This window comes from Geotrypetes seraphini, chromosome 7 (genome assembly GCF_902459505.1).
Source record: "Geotrypetes seraphini chromosome 7, aGeoSer1.1, whole genome shotgun sequence".
Classification (NCBI taxonomy): Eukaryota; Metazoa; Chordata; class Amphibia; order Gymnophiona; family Dermophiidae; genus Geotrypetes; species Geotrypetes seraphini.
Genome location: NC_047090.1, coordinates 70120249 through 70136385, shown reverse-complemented (window position 1 = coordinate 70136385; position 16137 = coordinate 70120249). Strand labels below are relative to the sequence as shown.

General features: G+C 45.8%; 1 protein-coding gene across 2 annotated transcripts in view; it reads left to right on the top strand.

Annotated features, from left to right (window-relative positions):
• GOLT1B (golgi transport 1B) overlaps positions 1-16137 on the top strand; it is a 59104-nt gene that overhangs the window by 20081 nt on the left and 22886 nt on the right. For both annotated transcript variants that reach the window (XM_033952268.1, XM_033952269.1), the window contains exon 3: positions 9300-9478. In XM_033952268.1, coding sequence (XP_033808159.1) covers positions 9300-9478 — 179 coding nt within the window. The remainder of the gene's footprint in view (positions 1-9299; positions 9479-16137) is intronic.

Below are 16137 nucleotides of genomic sequence, written 5' to 3'. Positions count from 1 at the left end.
GGCCGCGCCATCGACAGCACCGCAAAAGTCGGCACTGACTACTTCGACGACGCCTGATCCTTCCTCGGGGTCGCTGGCACCAGGTAAGCCGGCTAAGAAGCCTTCCACTTCCCTTAAGCGCCCTCCTGCCACAGCGGCGACGCCGGTCCTCCCGGCATCACGCCGACCCCGAAAACGCTCTGCCCCGATTTCGGTGAGTGCCTCGTCATCGGCCTCCTCATCGCCGGGGCATGGAGCGGCACCTATGATACCGAAAAAGAAAAAAGCAGTACCGGTGCCTCCTTTGGATGACCGCATTGCGGCCATACTCCAAAGCCAATTGCAGGAGCAACTACAGCAACAACTCCAACACTTGTTGCCAGCAATGTTGGCCCCACTCCTTCCGGTACCGGACCGGCCCGAGCCTCGCACCGTACCACCGGTGTTGACACCATCGGTACCGTTGAACACGTCCATGCCGGTGCTTGCAGCTGAACCACTCAATCCCCCCGTGCAACCACGCTCTGACGCCGACCCTCCTAGACGTCAAGACCGACACCGGTCCCCCCGAGACCAGGACCAGCACCGGTCTTCCTCCCCCGATACCGTCTCGATGCGCTCTGGCAAATCTCTCTCTAAGACTCGCCACACTGAGCCATCCACACCACCGTCCCGTCCTGCGCACACCGACGTCAGGGACCCGGACTTATGGGAAGAATCCCCACCCGGTACCAATGATGAGGCTTCATCAACGGACGAGGAACCCTCGATGGTCGATGCCAGTTCCAAACCTGAACAGTCCTCATTCACTAAATTTCTAAGGGAAATGTCGGCGGCTCTTTCTATCCCGTTGGAATCCGACTCTAAGAAGTCCCAGGCTTTTCTTGACGCCTTAGACTTCGAACAACCCCCCAAAGAATTTTTGAAGTTATCAGTCCACGACATCTTAAGGGAAACTTTTTATAAAAATTGGGAAAACCCTCTCACGGTACCGGGAGCCCCTCGAAAACTGGATAGTTTATACAGGGTCATTCCTATCCCGGGGTTCGACAAACCTCAACTGCCCCATGAATCCCTTCTAATGGAGTCCACCTTAAAGAAAACCCAGGGCTCCAGTGTTTATGCCTCCACCCCTCCTGGCAGAGAGGGCAGAACGATGGATAAATTTGGCAAGCGCCTTTATCAGAATTCCATGCTTGCCAACAGGGCTAATAATTACACCTTCCACTTCTCCTTCTACATGAAGCATTTGGTGCAACAACTCTCCTCCTTACAAAAGTACATCCCTGAGCGTAAGGTCCCTGTTTTTCAACAACAAATTTCCAGTTTACTCCAACTCCGGAAATTCATGGTGCGCTCCATTTATGACTCTTTTGAGCTGACCTCTCGAGCATCTGCCATGGCTGTTGCCATGAGGCGCCTGGCCTGGCTGAGAGTTTCTGACCTCGACATTAATCACCAAGACCGCCTGGCTAACGCACCTTGTCTTGGTGATGAACTCTTCGGGGAGTCCCTGGACTCAACCACTCAGAAACTCTCGGCACACGAGACCAGGTGGGATACTCTGATAAAACCTAAGAAGAAGACTCCACCTGCTCGCCCCTACAGACAGCAGTCTTCCTACCAACGCAGGTTCTCGGCCAGACCTCTCAACCCGCCTCAACAACAGCCTTGCCGACCTCGTCAACAGCATCAAACTCAGGCTCGCTCACAGTCTCACCAACCTGCCAAGCCTCTCCCTCCGTCAAAACCATCTCAGCCCTTTTGACTCTTTTCTCCAGGGCATAGCCAGTCTCCCACCATCATTGCCTCTTCCTCAGCCGATCGGAGGACGCCTTCAACTCTTTCTCAGCCGTTGGGAAGTCATCACATCAGACCTGTGTGTCCTCAACATCATTCGCCACGGCTACTCTCTCAACTTCCAGACTCTTCCACCAGACAATCCTCCCATAGAGTCTGTTTCTCACTCCTCCCAATCCCTTCTCCTCCTGAGGGAGGTCCAATCCCTCCTTCTTCTCAATGCCATCAAAGAGGTACCCCCAGACCAAAGGGGTCAGGGATTCTACTCCCGCTACTTCCTGGTTCCCAAGAAGAAAGGAGACCTCCGTCCCATCCTCGATCTCCGGGACCTCAACAAGTGTCTGGTCAAGGAACAGTTCAGAATGCTCTCCCTTGCCACGCTTTACCCTCTTCTCTCTCAACACGACTGGCTATGTTCCCTAGACCTCAAGGAGGCCTACACTCACATTCCAATCCATCTGACTTCACGTCGCTACCTTCGATTTCAGGTACAGCACCGTCACTATCAGTACAAAGTGCTACCCTTTGGCCTCGCATCATCGCCCAGGGTGTTCACCAAGTGCCTCATTGTGGTGGCGGCCTTTCTCAGGTCCCACAACCTCCAGGTGTTCCCCTACTTGGACGATTGGTTAGTGAAAGCATCTACGTCTCCTCTTGTGCTACAAGCCACTCAGCACACCATCTCCTTCCTCCACCTCCTGGGGTTCGAGATCAACTACCCCAAGTCGCATCTGCTTCCCACACAGCGACTTCAGTTTATTGGAGCCGCCCTCGACACCACTCTGATGAGGGCGTTTCTCCCCTTAGACCGACAACGGACCCTGCTCCACCTCTGCCGTCAGGTGCTCCTTCGTCACTCCATTCCAGCTCGGCAAATGATGGTCCTTCTGGGCCACATGGCCTCGACGGTCCATGTGCTTCCTCTGGCGCGACTCCACCTCAGGACACCTCAATGGACTCTGGCCAACCAATGGTCACAGACCACGGATCCTCCTTCTCATCCCATCTCTGTGACATCGTCTCTTCAGCAATCTCTTCAATGGTGGTTGAACTCCTCCAATCTTTCCAGGGGTCTACTCTTTCATCTACCCCCTCACTCCATGATCATAACCACGGATGCCTCCCCTTATGCATGGGGAGCTCACCTGGGAGATCTTCGCACCCAGGGACTCTGGACCCATCAGGAGCGTCAACATCACATCAATTTCCTGGAACTCAGGGCCATGTTCTATGCTCTCAAGGCCTTCCAGCACCTTCTCTACCCTCAGGTTCTTCTCCTGTGCACAGACAACCAAGTCGCCATGTACTACATAAACAAGCAAGGCGGCACCGGATCTCCCCTCCTCTGTCAGGAGGCCATCCGCATCTGGACCTGGGCCACAGCCCACAGTCTCTTCCTCAAGGCTGTCTATATCCAGGGCGAACAGAACTCCCTGGCCGACAATCTCAGCCGCATCCTTCAACCTCACGAGTGGACTCTGGATCCTCCCACACTCCGCTCCATCTTTGCTCGGTGGGGCACTCCTCAGGTGGACCTCTTTGCAGCTCCTCACAACCATCAGCTGCCCCAGTTCTGCTCCAGACTCTTCTCTCCTCATCGTCTGGCCCCGGATGCATTCCTGCTCGACTGGACGGATCGGTTCCTCTATGCCTTCCCTCCACTGCCTCTGATGTTGCGGACGTTATTCAAACTCCGCAGGGACAGAGCTACCATGATTCTCATCGCCCCTCGGTGGCCTCGCCAACACTGGTTCTCCCTCCTGCTCCAGCTCAGCTCCAGAGAACCCATTCCTCTTCCTGTGTTTCCTACTCTACTTACACAGCAGCATCAGTCTCTACTACATCCCAATCTGTCCTCGCTCCACCTGACAACTTGGTTTCTCTCGGGCTGACCTCTCCAGAGAATCTGTCTCAGCCTGTCCGTCACATTTTGGATGCCTCCAGGAAACCGGCCACCCTCCAATGTTACCATCAGAAGTGGACCAGGTTCTCCTCTTAGTGTCTACTGCATCACCACGATCCCACCTCGCTGGCGGTGGAAACTGTACTGGACTATTTGCTCTCTCTGTCCGATGCTGGCCTCAAGTCTACCTCAATCAGAGTCCACCTCAGTGCCATCACTGCGTTTCATGAGCCTATCCTCGGAAAACCTCTCACGGCTCATCCACTGATTTCCCGGTTCATGAGAGGCCTCTTCAATGTCAAACCACCTCTGAAGCCTCCTCCATTCGTCTGGGACCTGAATGTGGTTTTATCAGCCCTCATGAAACCTCCGTTTGAGCCTCTTGCCACTACTTCACTCAAATTTCTGACGTGGAAGGTGCTTTTCCTCATTGCCATCACCTCTGCCAGGAGGGTTAGCGAGCTACATGCACTGGTTGCCGACCCACCTTTCACTGTTTTTCTCCATGACAAGGTGGTTCTGCGTACCCATCCTAAATTCCTTCCCAAGGTGGTCTCGGACTTCCACCTCAACCAATCCATTGTGTTGCCTGTCTTTTTCCCTAAGCCCCATTCTCATCCTGGGGAACAGGCGTTACACACGCTGGACTGTAAGTGTGCCCTTGCATACTACCTTGACCGTACCAGGGCTCACCGCTCGTCTCCTCAGCTCTTTTTGTCCTTCGACCCTAACCGTCTAGGTCGCCCTGTCTCTAAACAGACGCTTTCTAACTGGCTTGCTACCTGCATTGCGTTCTGTTATGCTCGGGCCGGTCTCTCACTGGAAGGTGCTGTCACGGCCCACAGGGTCAGAGCTATGGCTGCTTCTGTGGCTTTCCTCCGTTCCACGCCCATCGAGGAAATCTGCAAGGCTGCCACTTGGTCCTCAGTTCACACGTTCACTACTCACTACTGTCTGGATACCTTCTCCAGACGGGATGGTCACTTCGGCCAATCTGTGTTACATAATTTATTTTCCTAATGGCCAACCATCCCTCCTCCCTCTCTGTTAGCTTAGAGGTCACCCATGCGTTAAGAATATGCTGCCTGCTTGTCCTGGGATAAAGCACAGTTACTTACCGTAACAGGTGTTATCCAGGGACAGCAGGCAGATATTCTTACGTCCCACCCACCTCCCCGGGTTGGCTTCTTAGCTGGCTTATCTTAACTGGGGACCACGCACTCCTCCATCGGGCGGGAAGGCACTCGCGCATGCGCGGTGCGGCCAACTAGAACTTTCTAGTTAAAAGTGTCCGTAACGGGGCTCCGTCGGTGACATCACCCATGCGTTAAGAATATCTGCCTGCTGTCCCTGGATAACACCTGTTACAGTAAGTAACTGTGCTTTATCTGGTCATGTGTTTTCTGACTTTGTAATAGAGCAGTTGTCCGTTGATCTCCACAGAGGGGATATTAGACGGAGATTACACCAACGGGAGCAACAATTGATTTACACTTTGCAAACTGTTCAACCCAGCGGTTTAAATTCTGCCATTGAGTGGCAGGCGTATTTTTTAATTGGTGAACCCCTTTAGTATGATGTCATGTCGTAGCCTTGCGTCTCTTTGCATGCTGCTGCACTGGGATTATAAGTGAACGCTAAGAACTGATGGATTATCATTGTCTGCCACATTTTGAACGGAGTGCTGCTTAGATATTCCCCCTGAAGATGCATCCAGCAAAACAGGGTACTCTGCAGGGATTTGAACTTTCTCCGACACAGTTCTTTGGATGATCAGCACAAGTTAAGTGGCCATATTTTTTGCTGTTGAATGTTATTTATTGCTGTGTGGATATTCTTTGAACTCTGTATGCTGGTACATTTGGTAGTACATGTCTGCCTAGTGGCTCCCTAGCCATTATTGGCTTTAATTGAGGTCTTTTTTTCTCCACTTGTTAAGATTCTTTATAAAAATAGGTCCTAAGTTACCTGCTCTAGCACCAGAAGAGAGTAGAATTAGTTTTGTATTGGATGATTTTCTGCTCTTTCCTTCTCTTTATTTTTCTTGGACAAAGATTCATACCCATCTCCCCATTCAAAGCTGAAAGGAAGATTTTATGCAATTTTATGGATCTAACAGGCATTGTAAATAAACAACTTAAGCCTATAATGTAAAAGCCCAGAAATCCATTATTGGAATTCTGTTTAGGCTGAAAAAACATGATCTTGTGTCTGAGTTCTACTGGCTGAAGATTGAGTTTCGGATCAGATATAAGCTCTTACTTCTAACCTATCTCAGCATACAGGGTCGTGCTCCTTGATACCTGGTGCAATGTGTAACCTCATATAGTTTTCTGCCACAGTTATGCTGCTTAACGCATAGTGACCTGACGATACCAGCAAGGAGAGAGGTCAGACTGCAGACAGTCAGGACTGGGTTTTTTTTCCTGTGCTGCCCCTGAAGAATGGCATAAACTTCTATGTTGCATCTTAAGAAACAGGCAAGGATGGGGGGCAGGCTCATAAATTTAGGCACTTGTGCTTGGTCGTTAAGCAGAGAGAGGAGGTGCCTAAATTTATGAGCCGGTTCGAGTCCTGATGCAGCTCCTGTGAAACGCTGACTGGCCTTCATCGTCTTTGGTCTTTGGAGAAGGGATAAGTAAAGAATGATTTGCTGATCCACCTGCTTATACCTGCCTTGCACTGAATTAATTTTCCTGCCAACACAAGCAGATCTTTTGGGGACCTTGGAAGATTTTCAGTCAAATTATCCAGTTCAAATAAGTATTTTTCTTAAAAAAGTGAATGAAGTTAAAAAAAACATTTGGGAGGTAGACAGTGCAGGGTTCGAAGTGCAGTTAACATTTGTATGAGTGACCAAGACATTAGATACACACATTTTTTTTCTTTTAAGTTATGCATAAAATTTTTTTTTGAATTAAGCCATTGAAGAACATTTAAGATATGTTAATGGTTTTAAACATTGTATCGCAAACTGTGTGCCGCAGAAAATTCCAGGTGTGCCCCGACGAGACACCGGCAAGGAGGAGAGGCACCGGCTGACTGCTTACAGAACGTGCCTCTCGCAGCAAGAGGCACGTCCTGTAGGCAGTCAGCCGGCGCCGATGATTCTCCTCCTCGATGGCGTCTCTTCTCTTCTCCTCTCCCCGCACCTCCCTTCTTCCAAGATCCCCCACCTGCGAAGTGACAGGTTCAGGGTTGCAGCTGGAGAGCCTCTGTGCATGTGTGGATATCGACGTGATGACATCATCACGTTGATGTCTGCGCGCTTCGGATGCCTTCTGGCTGAGGCACTGGGTTTAGTGTGCCTCCGTGCCGAAACGTTTGTGGGACACTGATTTAAAAGAAAATGGAGGTTTTTATGCCTATGAGATTTCTCCCTATGAAAAGGTCTGTTTGCATAAGATTAAATGCAGCAGGTTGGAGTCTGAGGCTTTTCCTCCTCTTTAAAGATGAAACAAAAAATATTTAAGAATTGATACTTAAAATATTTTGAAAATTAAAAACAGTTTTGAAATTTTTTTATTGGTAGGCACCTCTTATTAACAAAACTAGTAGTTATAATACTGTAAGTTTTTTTGGGGGGTTGGTATTGGTCAGTTTCCCCAGGCATCTGCTTGGACCGCTGTTTTTTTAACATATTTATCTTTCTGAGAGTATGGGCCTCCTGCTCCATCTCCGCTTTGCCTCTCTCTACTTTCCATTGCATCATCTTCCATCCTTCCAGTTGCATCACTTCACAGCCTATGGGGCTTCATCTTATTCCAGCAACATAGCTTTGTCATTTTCCTGCCTGGGGATGGGGGGTGGGTTCTCTCCCACATACTGCTGGTTCCAATTTCTTTGTTTGAGGGGTTATTACCCTCCATGTCTCTCCAAACTCAACCCATGGCTTTATTATTCTTTCCACACTCATCTGTCTTTTAACATGAGCACATCATCTACTTACCCCAGTTTCGCACCATTCAGAGGCTCTTGTTGTCTCCATTTCTCACTGTAAACTCCTACTTCTTTCCTTCACTCAGCAAATCACCAGATATAGACTCCTTTACTCTCTACCATATATCATTCTTCGGTTCCTCACTATGAACAAATCTTCCCACTCCTGATCTTCTGATCCTTCCATATGAAAGATAAGAAATCAGTATGATGTGCTCCTCTTTCATGCATAAAAGTTCATTGCCCTCTAAACCAAAGTCCCTCCTTGAGGGCCCCGGACTTTGATATCCCTGCTCTAAACTATACATCTCATACTTGGTGCATACTCTCCCCATCTCAAACAGTCAGGGGATAAGACAGAGGCTGATGCATAAGAAAAGAAGGAAATACTAAGTGCAGTGTGTGCTTCCCAAAACAGGGCATTACTGCACATAAATCTTCATACTGGCTGTTAATTCTCATGTTTGTTGGGGGGGGGAGTCTTGCTGTTTAGTATAAGAAGGAGATATGTGCATGACTATACTGTATTTTAAAAAGCCACTTTGGATTTCTCTTGTTGCTGTTAGGTATTAAAAAACCAGAGTCCAGCTGTTAGTGTATACCTCATCCAACTGTGGTGACTTCATGTGGCATACTCAATCAGATCTGATGCATCATAAAAACAATTGGCACTGCTACTTACAAGCTTCAAACTTTGGATCCATTCATTAAAATTAGTAAAATATCCCTGTTCAATAGTATATTTGTGGTCAATATACTAGGCATAGTGTGAAGTACACAATCCTAGTTTGGGCCCCACAGCCTTATCACCACACCTCCCCCCTTCCTCCAACAGACTTTCTCAGATTACCTGGTATAGGGAGTTTTCTTTGACGTGCACTGTGTCTGCATTCAGCCTATTAAGGGTTCGGTACTAAATAGGTATGCTGTTATAGGGGGAAACACCCTCCAGGGATTCAAGGCAAAGTTAGACAAGTTCCTGCTGAACCGGAGCGTACACAGGTAGGGCTGGTCTCAGTTAGGGCACTGGTCTTTGACCTGGAGGCCGCAGCGGGAGCGGACTGCTGGGCGCGATGAACCACTGGTCTGACTCGGCAGCAGCAATTCTTATGTTCTTATGGGGAGGAAACAGTATTAAGGTTCAATAGCTACATGGTTCCTTCATTTTAGATTTCTGCCCACAGTAAAACAAAATGCTGTGCTAAGGAAAATTCAGATTTTGTAATGAGGAAAATGTTCTGACTAGAAAACAAATACCTGATAATGAGGTTGGCCCAAATTTGTCAAAGTCCGATTCCTACATTCCTTGGCTGCTAGGACTAGGGATGCTGTGAAGGCAAAATTCTTAGCCTCTAAGGGAAGGAAGCCTCGATCATCATCTTACAGTATCTCCACATAATGGCCACATGTCAATTCCAAAGTAGTCAGGTCCTAGAAGGAGCCATGTTTTTTTATTTACAGATCAAAGACTGTCACTGTAATGACTGGGCTGAGTTGGGAAATGGATATAAGAGAGAGAAAAGCCTAGATAGCTGTGAATTAATCCTCCTGGCTAAAGGAGAGAAAGAAAATGTAAAGAACAAAAATAGGCAAAATGTATTTTCTGCCAGCACAATAAACTTATTCTTGTCTTAATTTTATCATTCAGCATTATGTATTTTCTTTATCTCTTTTCCAGGTTTTATTTGTGGCTGGCTTGGCTTTTGTAATCGGTTTAGAAAGAACATTCAGATTCTTTTTCCAGAAACACAAAATGAAAGCCACTGGTTTCTTCCTTGGTGGCATATTTATAGTGCTTGTTGGATGGCCCTTGATAGGCATGGTCCTTGAAATTTATGGATTTTTCCTTCTCTTCAGGTAAGGTATCGTAGTAATATAGATTTTTAAAATCTTTATCATTGTTCAAGGTGAAACTACTGGTTAGACTACTTATCAAATACTCATTGGCCAGCAGACCATAGCAGCCACAGTGAATGTTATATGTATATGAGAAAAGGTCAATGTGTCTCCGAGTGGTTTTCTGTGAAACAATGTTGCAAAGAGCAGTTTGGGCTTGCCATCAAAAGCTTCATGCTTACTTGTCTGAAGCAAGTTAGTTAAACTCAAAGCCCAATAAAAGCTGAATTCAGGTGCTCTGGTAGACCTGCCACTAAATAGTTCTCAGCCACTTTGCCTCCTCAAACAAAGATAGGTCCAGAACATGGGAAAATCTCCACTTCAGTTTATCTCAAGGGCTGAAAGGACTTAACATTGAAGCAAGTGAAGGCTTCTTTTCAAATGGAAGTTTCAGCATAGTGGCACTTCTGATTGATACTTGGTTCTGAGGGCTCTGTTCTGGCAAAGATTGCTTTTACTCCAGCATGGCTACTTCTGATTCCTTGTTCATGATTTTGAGGTAGAAGTGTCTTTGGCCCCAAGTGAAATATAGAAGTTGAAGTCTAAAGTCTCCAAATTTGGCTCATTTGTTTAGAGTAGTGTTAGGTGAGACAGTTGACCTGACCTTTCTTCTGAGCTTTCTCCACAACTAGTTAAAACTAGATATTTCTTCACCACTGTTGTCCAGAGGATGGTGAAGACCATCTTGTTTTGAAGGTTTCAGAAGAACCCAAAGCTTCCTTGGCCTGATCTCCTGAAACAGCTTGCGTATGCCAAAGAAATTGGTGATTCTGTCTTCTATCTTCTACTCCAGATGATTATTTAAAAAGATGTAAGCTTCGTAATTGCTGTGAACAGGAAGGTAGGCATAAAGTATGCTATACAGACCATTCTACAGTTTGATAAGGTCCAGGTCCTATACCAATGTATGCAAGGGGGTTGGGGGTTCAAATCCACCTTTTAGGAGGTTCAAGACATTTAACACATACGTCTGATTCACCATACTATTACTTCAAGACAACCTCATCAACAAGCAATAATTTCAGAATGTTGTGGTTTCCTCCCACATAACCACCTACCAGATCTGCTTGGCTAGTACCTGCATTTTGTATACATTTTGGAAAGATATGCAGGATTTCAATCAGTTTCTACCTCAAGAGAAAAAAAGGAGGGATTCTCTAATTTACATGGACAGTACTAAGAGCCTTTGCAATTGGCATTGGCGCCCACACACTTGAACATAACATAAGAGATGCCATACTGGGACAGACCAAAGGTCCATCAAGCCCAGTATCTTGTTTCCAACAATGACCAATCCAGGTCATAAGTACCTGGCAAGGTCCTAAAAGAGTAAAACAAGATTTTATACCACTTATTCTAAAAATAAGCAGTGGGTTTTCCCAAGATGGGGAGTGTGTGGCGCAGTGGTTAAAGCTACAGCCTCAGCACCCTGAGGTTGTGGGTTCAAACTGTGACAAACCTACTGTAATCCCAAGGTTTATCACAGGAAAATTCAGGAAATCATACAAACCCCGGTGCAGAAGAGCAGACCAGATCAGAGCCCATGACAGTAATTTAGCTGACTACCCTATGAGCAGTGAAGATGAGATTGACACAGAATAGCAGGACAGACTAGAACAGGAAAGCAGGAAATCTCTGCCCTGCTATTACCCAGTTTCTGTAAGGCAGAAATTAGAAAGAAAGTTTTCTATCAGAGAAAAGGTCACAGGTTGAGGAAGGAAAGCCCTTCCCCGCACACAAGCCAAGGGTGTGTTATTTTCCTCAGCTTAAAGCCAGGCTCAGCAGAGAGCAAGGGGAGAGACCAGAGAGACAGGAAGCTCAGAGTGGGACTGAGCTTACCCCACACCAGGCAGCTCAGCTATACAGCACTGATTGGGAGATTACTCCAGATTTTCTTATGTCATAGCCAGTGAGGCTATGGTCTTTAAAGAGAGTGATGCTGCAGCTGAAGCTTGACCAGAGAAAATAGAAATGGCTTGAAACAAATACTTAGTTTTAAGGTACAGGGAAAAAAATGCAGAAAACTTTACAGTCCCAAAAAATACATTCTCCTGCAGCACCCACAGTCTGCTACCAGGAAAAAGCAGCAAAGGAAAATATCCAGCATCTTTCACTGAGCAGAACTAAATCAAACGCTGGGCAGGAAACCTGTTTTGTGTTTATGAATCATTGCTGACAAAACTCTGTGCTCAGAGACCAGCTGCTAGCTGTTGCCATAGCAACCCATTGATTGCACAGTGCCTGCATGTCTCTTTCTTAAAACGTAGTGAAAATCTCAGTAAGTAAATGCTGGTTTGTGACTAAGACTGTCCTTTAGAACCATTATTGTTTCTCTGCTGCATGAATGCCATAAAGCTGTCTTTCTGCTGAAATAAGAACTTATTGTCTAGAAGTGAAAACTTTGAAACATTCCCAGAATGAGGCTGTGGTGAAGAAGACTGTGATTAATTCCCTTAACAAGCCCAGAGCCAGCGACTGGATTAAACCTGATTTTGGATTACAATACAAATCTTTTCTGTTGATTATATTTTGTTTATGCTTTTCATGAAAACCTATGATGAGCTTACAAAGTTCACTATGTTTGTGCTGCATTACTAGGCTCTTCTCTCTGGAAAAAAGGAGGCTCAGGGGAGATATGATAGAGACCTTCAGGATCATGAGGGGCATAGAGAGGGTGGATAGGGACAGATTCTTCAGGCTGAAGGGGACAACAGGTACGAGGGGGCATTCGGAGAAACTGAAGGGAGATAGGTTCAAAACAAATGCAAGGAAGTTTTTTTTCACACAAAGGGTCGTGGACACTTGGAATGCGCTACCGGAGGAAGTGATCAGGCAGAGTACGGTACAGGGATTCAAACAGGGATTGGACAGATTCCTGAGGGATAAAGGGATCGTGGGATACTGAGGGAGGAGCTGGGATGTAACACAAGTATAGAAAGCTAACCAGGTAATAAGTATAGAAACCCAACCAGGTCGTGCATGTGCAAGACCGGAGGATTAGGACTTCGATGGGAAGATAGGACTTCAATGTGAAACCAAGGTGGCAAGGGAGCCCCTTCTGGTGATACAGACAGGTCGTGACCTGTTTGGGCCGCCGTGGGAGCGGACTGTCGGGCAGGATGGACCTATGGTCTGACCCAGCGGAGGCACTGCTTATGTTCTTATGTTCTCATGGTTTGGACTATGATTTTGAGACCATTGGCCAAATAAAGTTTACATTTTTTTCTTACGGCCATTCTGACTAAATGGTGTTCATTGGAAGACCAGTTGAAAGAGCAATTCTAGGCTGTTGCCTAGGGATAAACATCCTGAAATGCTACTCTAATTCCCGGGGAACCACACCAGATTTAAGCAGCGTGTCACTACCTGACTGTCCGCCATGCTCTTTGGGGCACAGGTGTGACAAAACCCACGCTGCTCCTTCTGACTCTGGGCAAGTCACTTAATCCCCACCCCCCATTGCCCCAGGTGCACTAGATAGACTGTGAGCCCACCTTGACAGACAGGGGAAAATGCTTGAGTACCTGAATGAATTCATGTAAACCATTCTGAGCTCCCTTGGGAGAATGGTATAGAAAACTGAATAAATAAATAATTTTAAAAAAGTCAATTTTAATCATGATTTATAGACTTTTCTTTTAGGAAATTATCCATACCTTTTGTAAACCCTGCTAGGCAAACTGCTTTTACCACATTCTCTGGCAGTGACTTCCAGAGTTTAATGGTACATTCAGTGAAGACATATTTTCTCTGCTTTGGGTTTTAAATTTACTACTTAGTAGCTTCATTGCATGACCCCCTAGTCTTAGTATTTTTAAAAAGAGTAAACAAGCGATTCACGTCTACATTGCATTACATTAGTGACTTCTATTCCGCCAATACCTTGCAGTTCTAGGCAGATTACAAAAGAAGATAACTGGACATTTCCAGGAAAATTACAGATTAGGGTGCTAATTACATGGTCTACCCGTTCTACTCCACTCAGTATTTTATAGACCTTTATCATATCTCCCTTCAGCCATCTCTTCTCCAAGCTGAAGAGCTCTAGCTGCTTTGGCCTTTTTTTCATAAAGAAGTTGCCCCATCTTCATCATTTTCATCGTTCTTCTCTATACTTTTTCTAATTCCACTATAACTTTTTTTTGAGATTCAGTGACTAGACTAGTATTCAAGGTGCAGTTGCACCATGGAATGATACAAAGGTATTATAACCTTCTCATTTTCATTTTCCATTCCTCTCCTAATAACTCCTAACATTCTATTTGCTTTCTTAGCCACCACTGCACACTGAATAGTGTTTAAACATATTCTCAACGATGACACCTAAATGACTCCTAATGTGGAACCTTGCATCACATAGTTTGAGTTCCTCTTTCCCACATGCATCGCTTTGTACTTGCTCATATTAAACACCATCTGTCATTTGGATGCCTGATCTCCCAGTCTCATAAGGTCCTCTTGCAATTTAACAACTTGTAACTTTATCCCTCAATCCCTTGTGTACCGATTAGTATGTACATCTGTCGGTCTAACCCATCATTTTTAAATTTAAAATAGTATGTCTAAATGTATGTTTGTCTTTCTTTTATTGTAACTCGCTTAGTAAGTTTGAATAAGCGATTCATCAAATCAAAATAAAACTTGAAACAACTTTGAATAACTTTGCATCATGAGCAAATTTTAATTACCTCACTAGTTCCCATCTCTAAATCATTTATAAATATGATAAAAAGCAGTGGTATCAGCACAGACTCCCCTGGGGAACCACACGATGTACCCTTCTGTATTGAGAATACTGACCATTTAAATCTACTGTCTGTTTATCCTTTAATCAGTTCTTAATTCACAATAGGACATTACCTCCTATCACATGATTTTCTAATTTCCTCAGGAGTCTTTCATGAGGTACTTTGTCAAATGCCTTTTGAAAATCCAGGAAGGAATAAAAGAAAAGCTTTCTGGAGAGTAGGCATTATCAAGATTCTCTAGACCTCCACATCTGGCTTTGCTGCCGCTACTGTTTTGGAGGCTTCAGTGAGTGGAGGTATGTCAGGCTCACGGTGGGAAGGTTGGTGGGGTTCCCACTGCACAGAGGGATGGGAGGGAGTGATAGAAAGACACTGCAGAAGGAAGGCAAGGCCCGGCCCCGGTGGGGAAGGCTGCAAAGTAGCCCGTTCAGAACGCCGCCGCTGTTTTTGGAGGCCTCTGAGCTGCTGCACAAAGGGATGGGTGAGGTGCTGATGTTTCCCCAAATCCGATCTCATTCTGTCTCAACGCCTTCAGTTCATTGGGGCTATACTAGATACTATTCTCATGAGACCATTTCTCCCTCCAGATCGACTTCATGCTCTCTTCAGCCTCTGTCAACAGATGTTCTCTGTTCAGACCATTTCAGTGAGATGCATGATGGTTATCCTCAACCATATGACTTCCACAGTACATGGGACTCCACTAGCAAGACTACATCTTCGCATTCCTCAGTGGACCCTTGCTTCCCAATAGTCTCAAGTGACAGATCGGCTATCACAGCATATCTCTGTCACATCATCTCTTTTGCAGTCGCTTCAGTGGTCGATGACCTCCTCCAATCTGTCCAGAGGACTCCTGTTCCACTTGCCTCCTCATCTCAAGGTGATCCCGACGGATGATCTCCTTATGCTTGGGGAGCACATATGGACGGCCTTCAAACTTAGTATCATTGGTCCAACAGAGAATGGAAGTTTTCACATCAATTTCCTAGAGATCAGAGTGATGTATTATACCCTTAAGGCTTTTCAACATCTTCTGTGCCCTCAAATCCTCCTCCTTCACACAGACAACCAACTAGCAATGTACTACATAAACAAGCAAGGAAGTACGGGCTCTCTCCTCCTATGACAGGAAGCACAGAAAATCTGGCTTTGGGCGACAACTCGCAATCTTTTCTTAAAGGCTGTCTACATTCAAGGGGAGAAGAATTCCCTAGCAGAAAACCTCAGCAGAATTCTTCATCCTCACGAATGGACTCTCAATTCTGCAGCTCTTCATCCAATCTTTGCTAAATGGGGCATTCCACAAGTGGACTTATTTACAGCTCCCCAGAATCACGAGCTGCCCCAGTTCTGCTCCAGACTATACTCTCCTCACCATCGGGAAGCGGATGCCTTTCTTCTGGACTGGACAAACATGTTTCTCTATGCATTTCCACCTACTCTTCTCATACTAAAGACTGTTAAAACTTAAATGAGAGTCAGCCACCATGATTCTTATTGCTCCTTGGTGGCCCAGGCAGCATTGGTTCTCCTTTCTACTTCAACTCGGCTCCTTTCTACTTCAACTCAGCTTCTTTCATAGTGCCGGGCTTTACGCTCCCACTCATCATCGGATCCAGTATATAAATACTATAAATATTTTAATGTTTTATAATTTAATATACTTTAATGTTAATCTTAAATAAATATGTACTAAAAGTACTTAGCTGTGCAAAAGACGCTTTCTACGGGGGTAGTCACCAACATGTTTCGCCCGTATGTTTCAAAAGGCTTTCTCAAGGCTACCACTCCCTGAAAAAATAGAAAGAGAACTAAATCTCTATACACTATCGCTAGTTTTTAGTGCATATTTTATATTCGCAGACATTC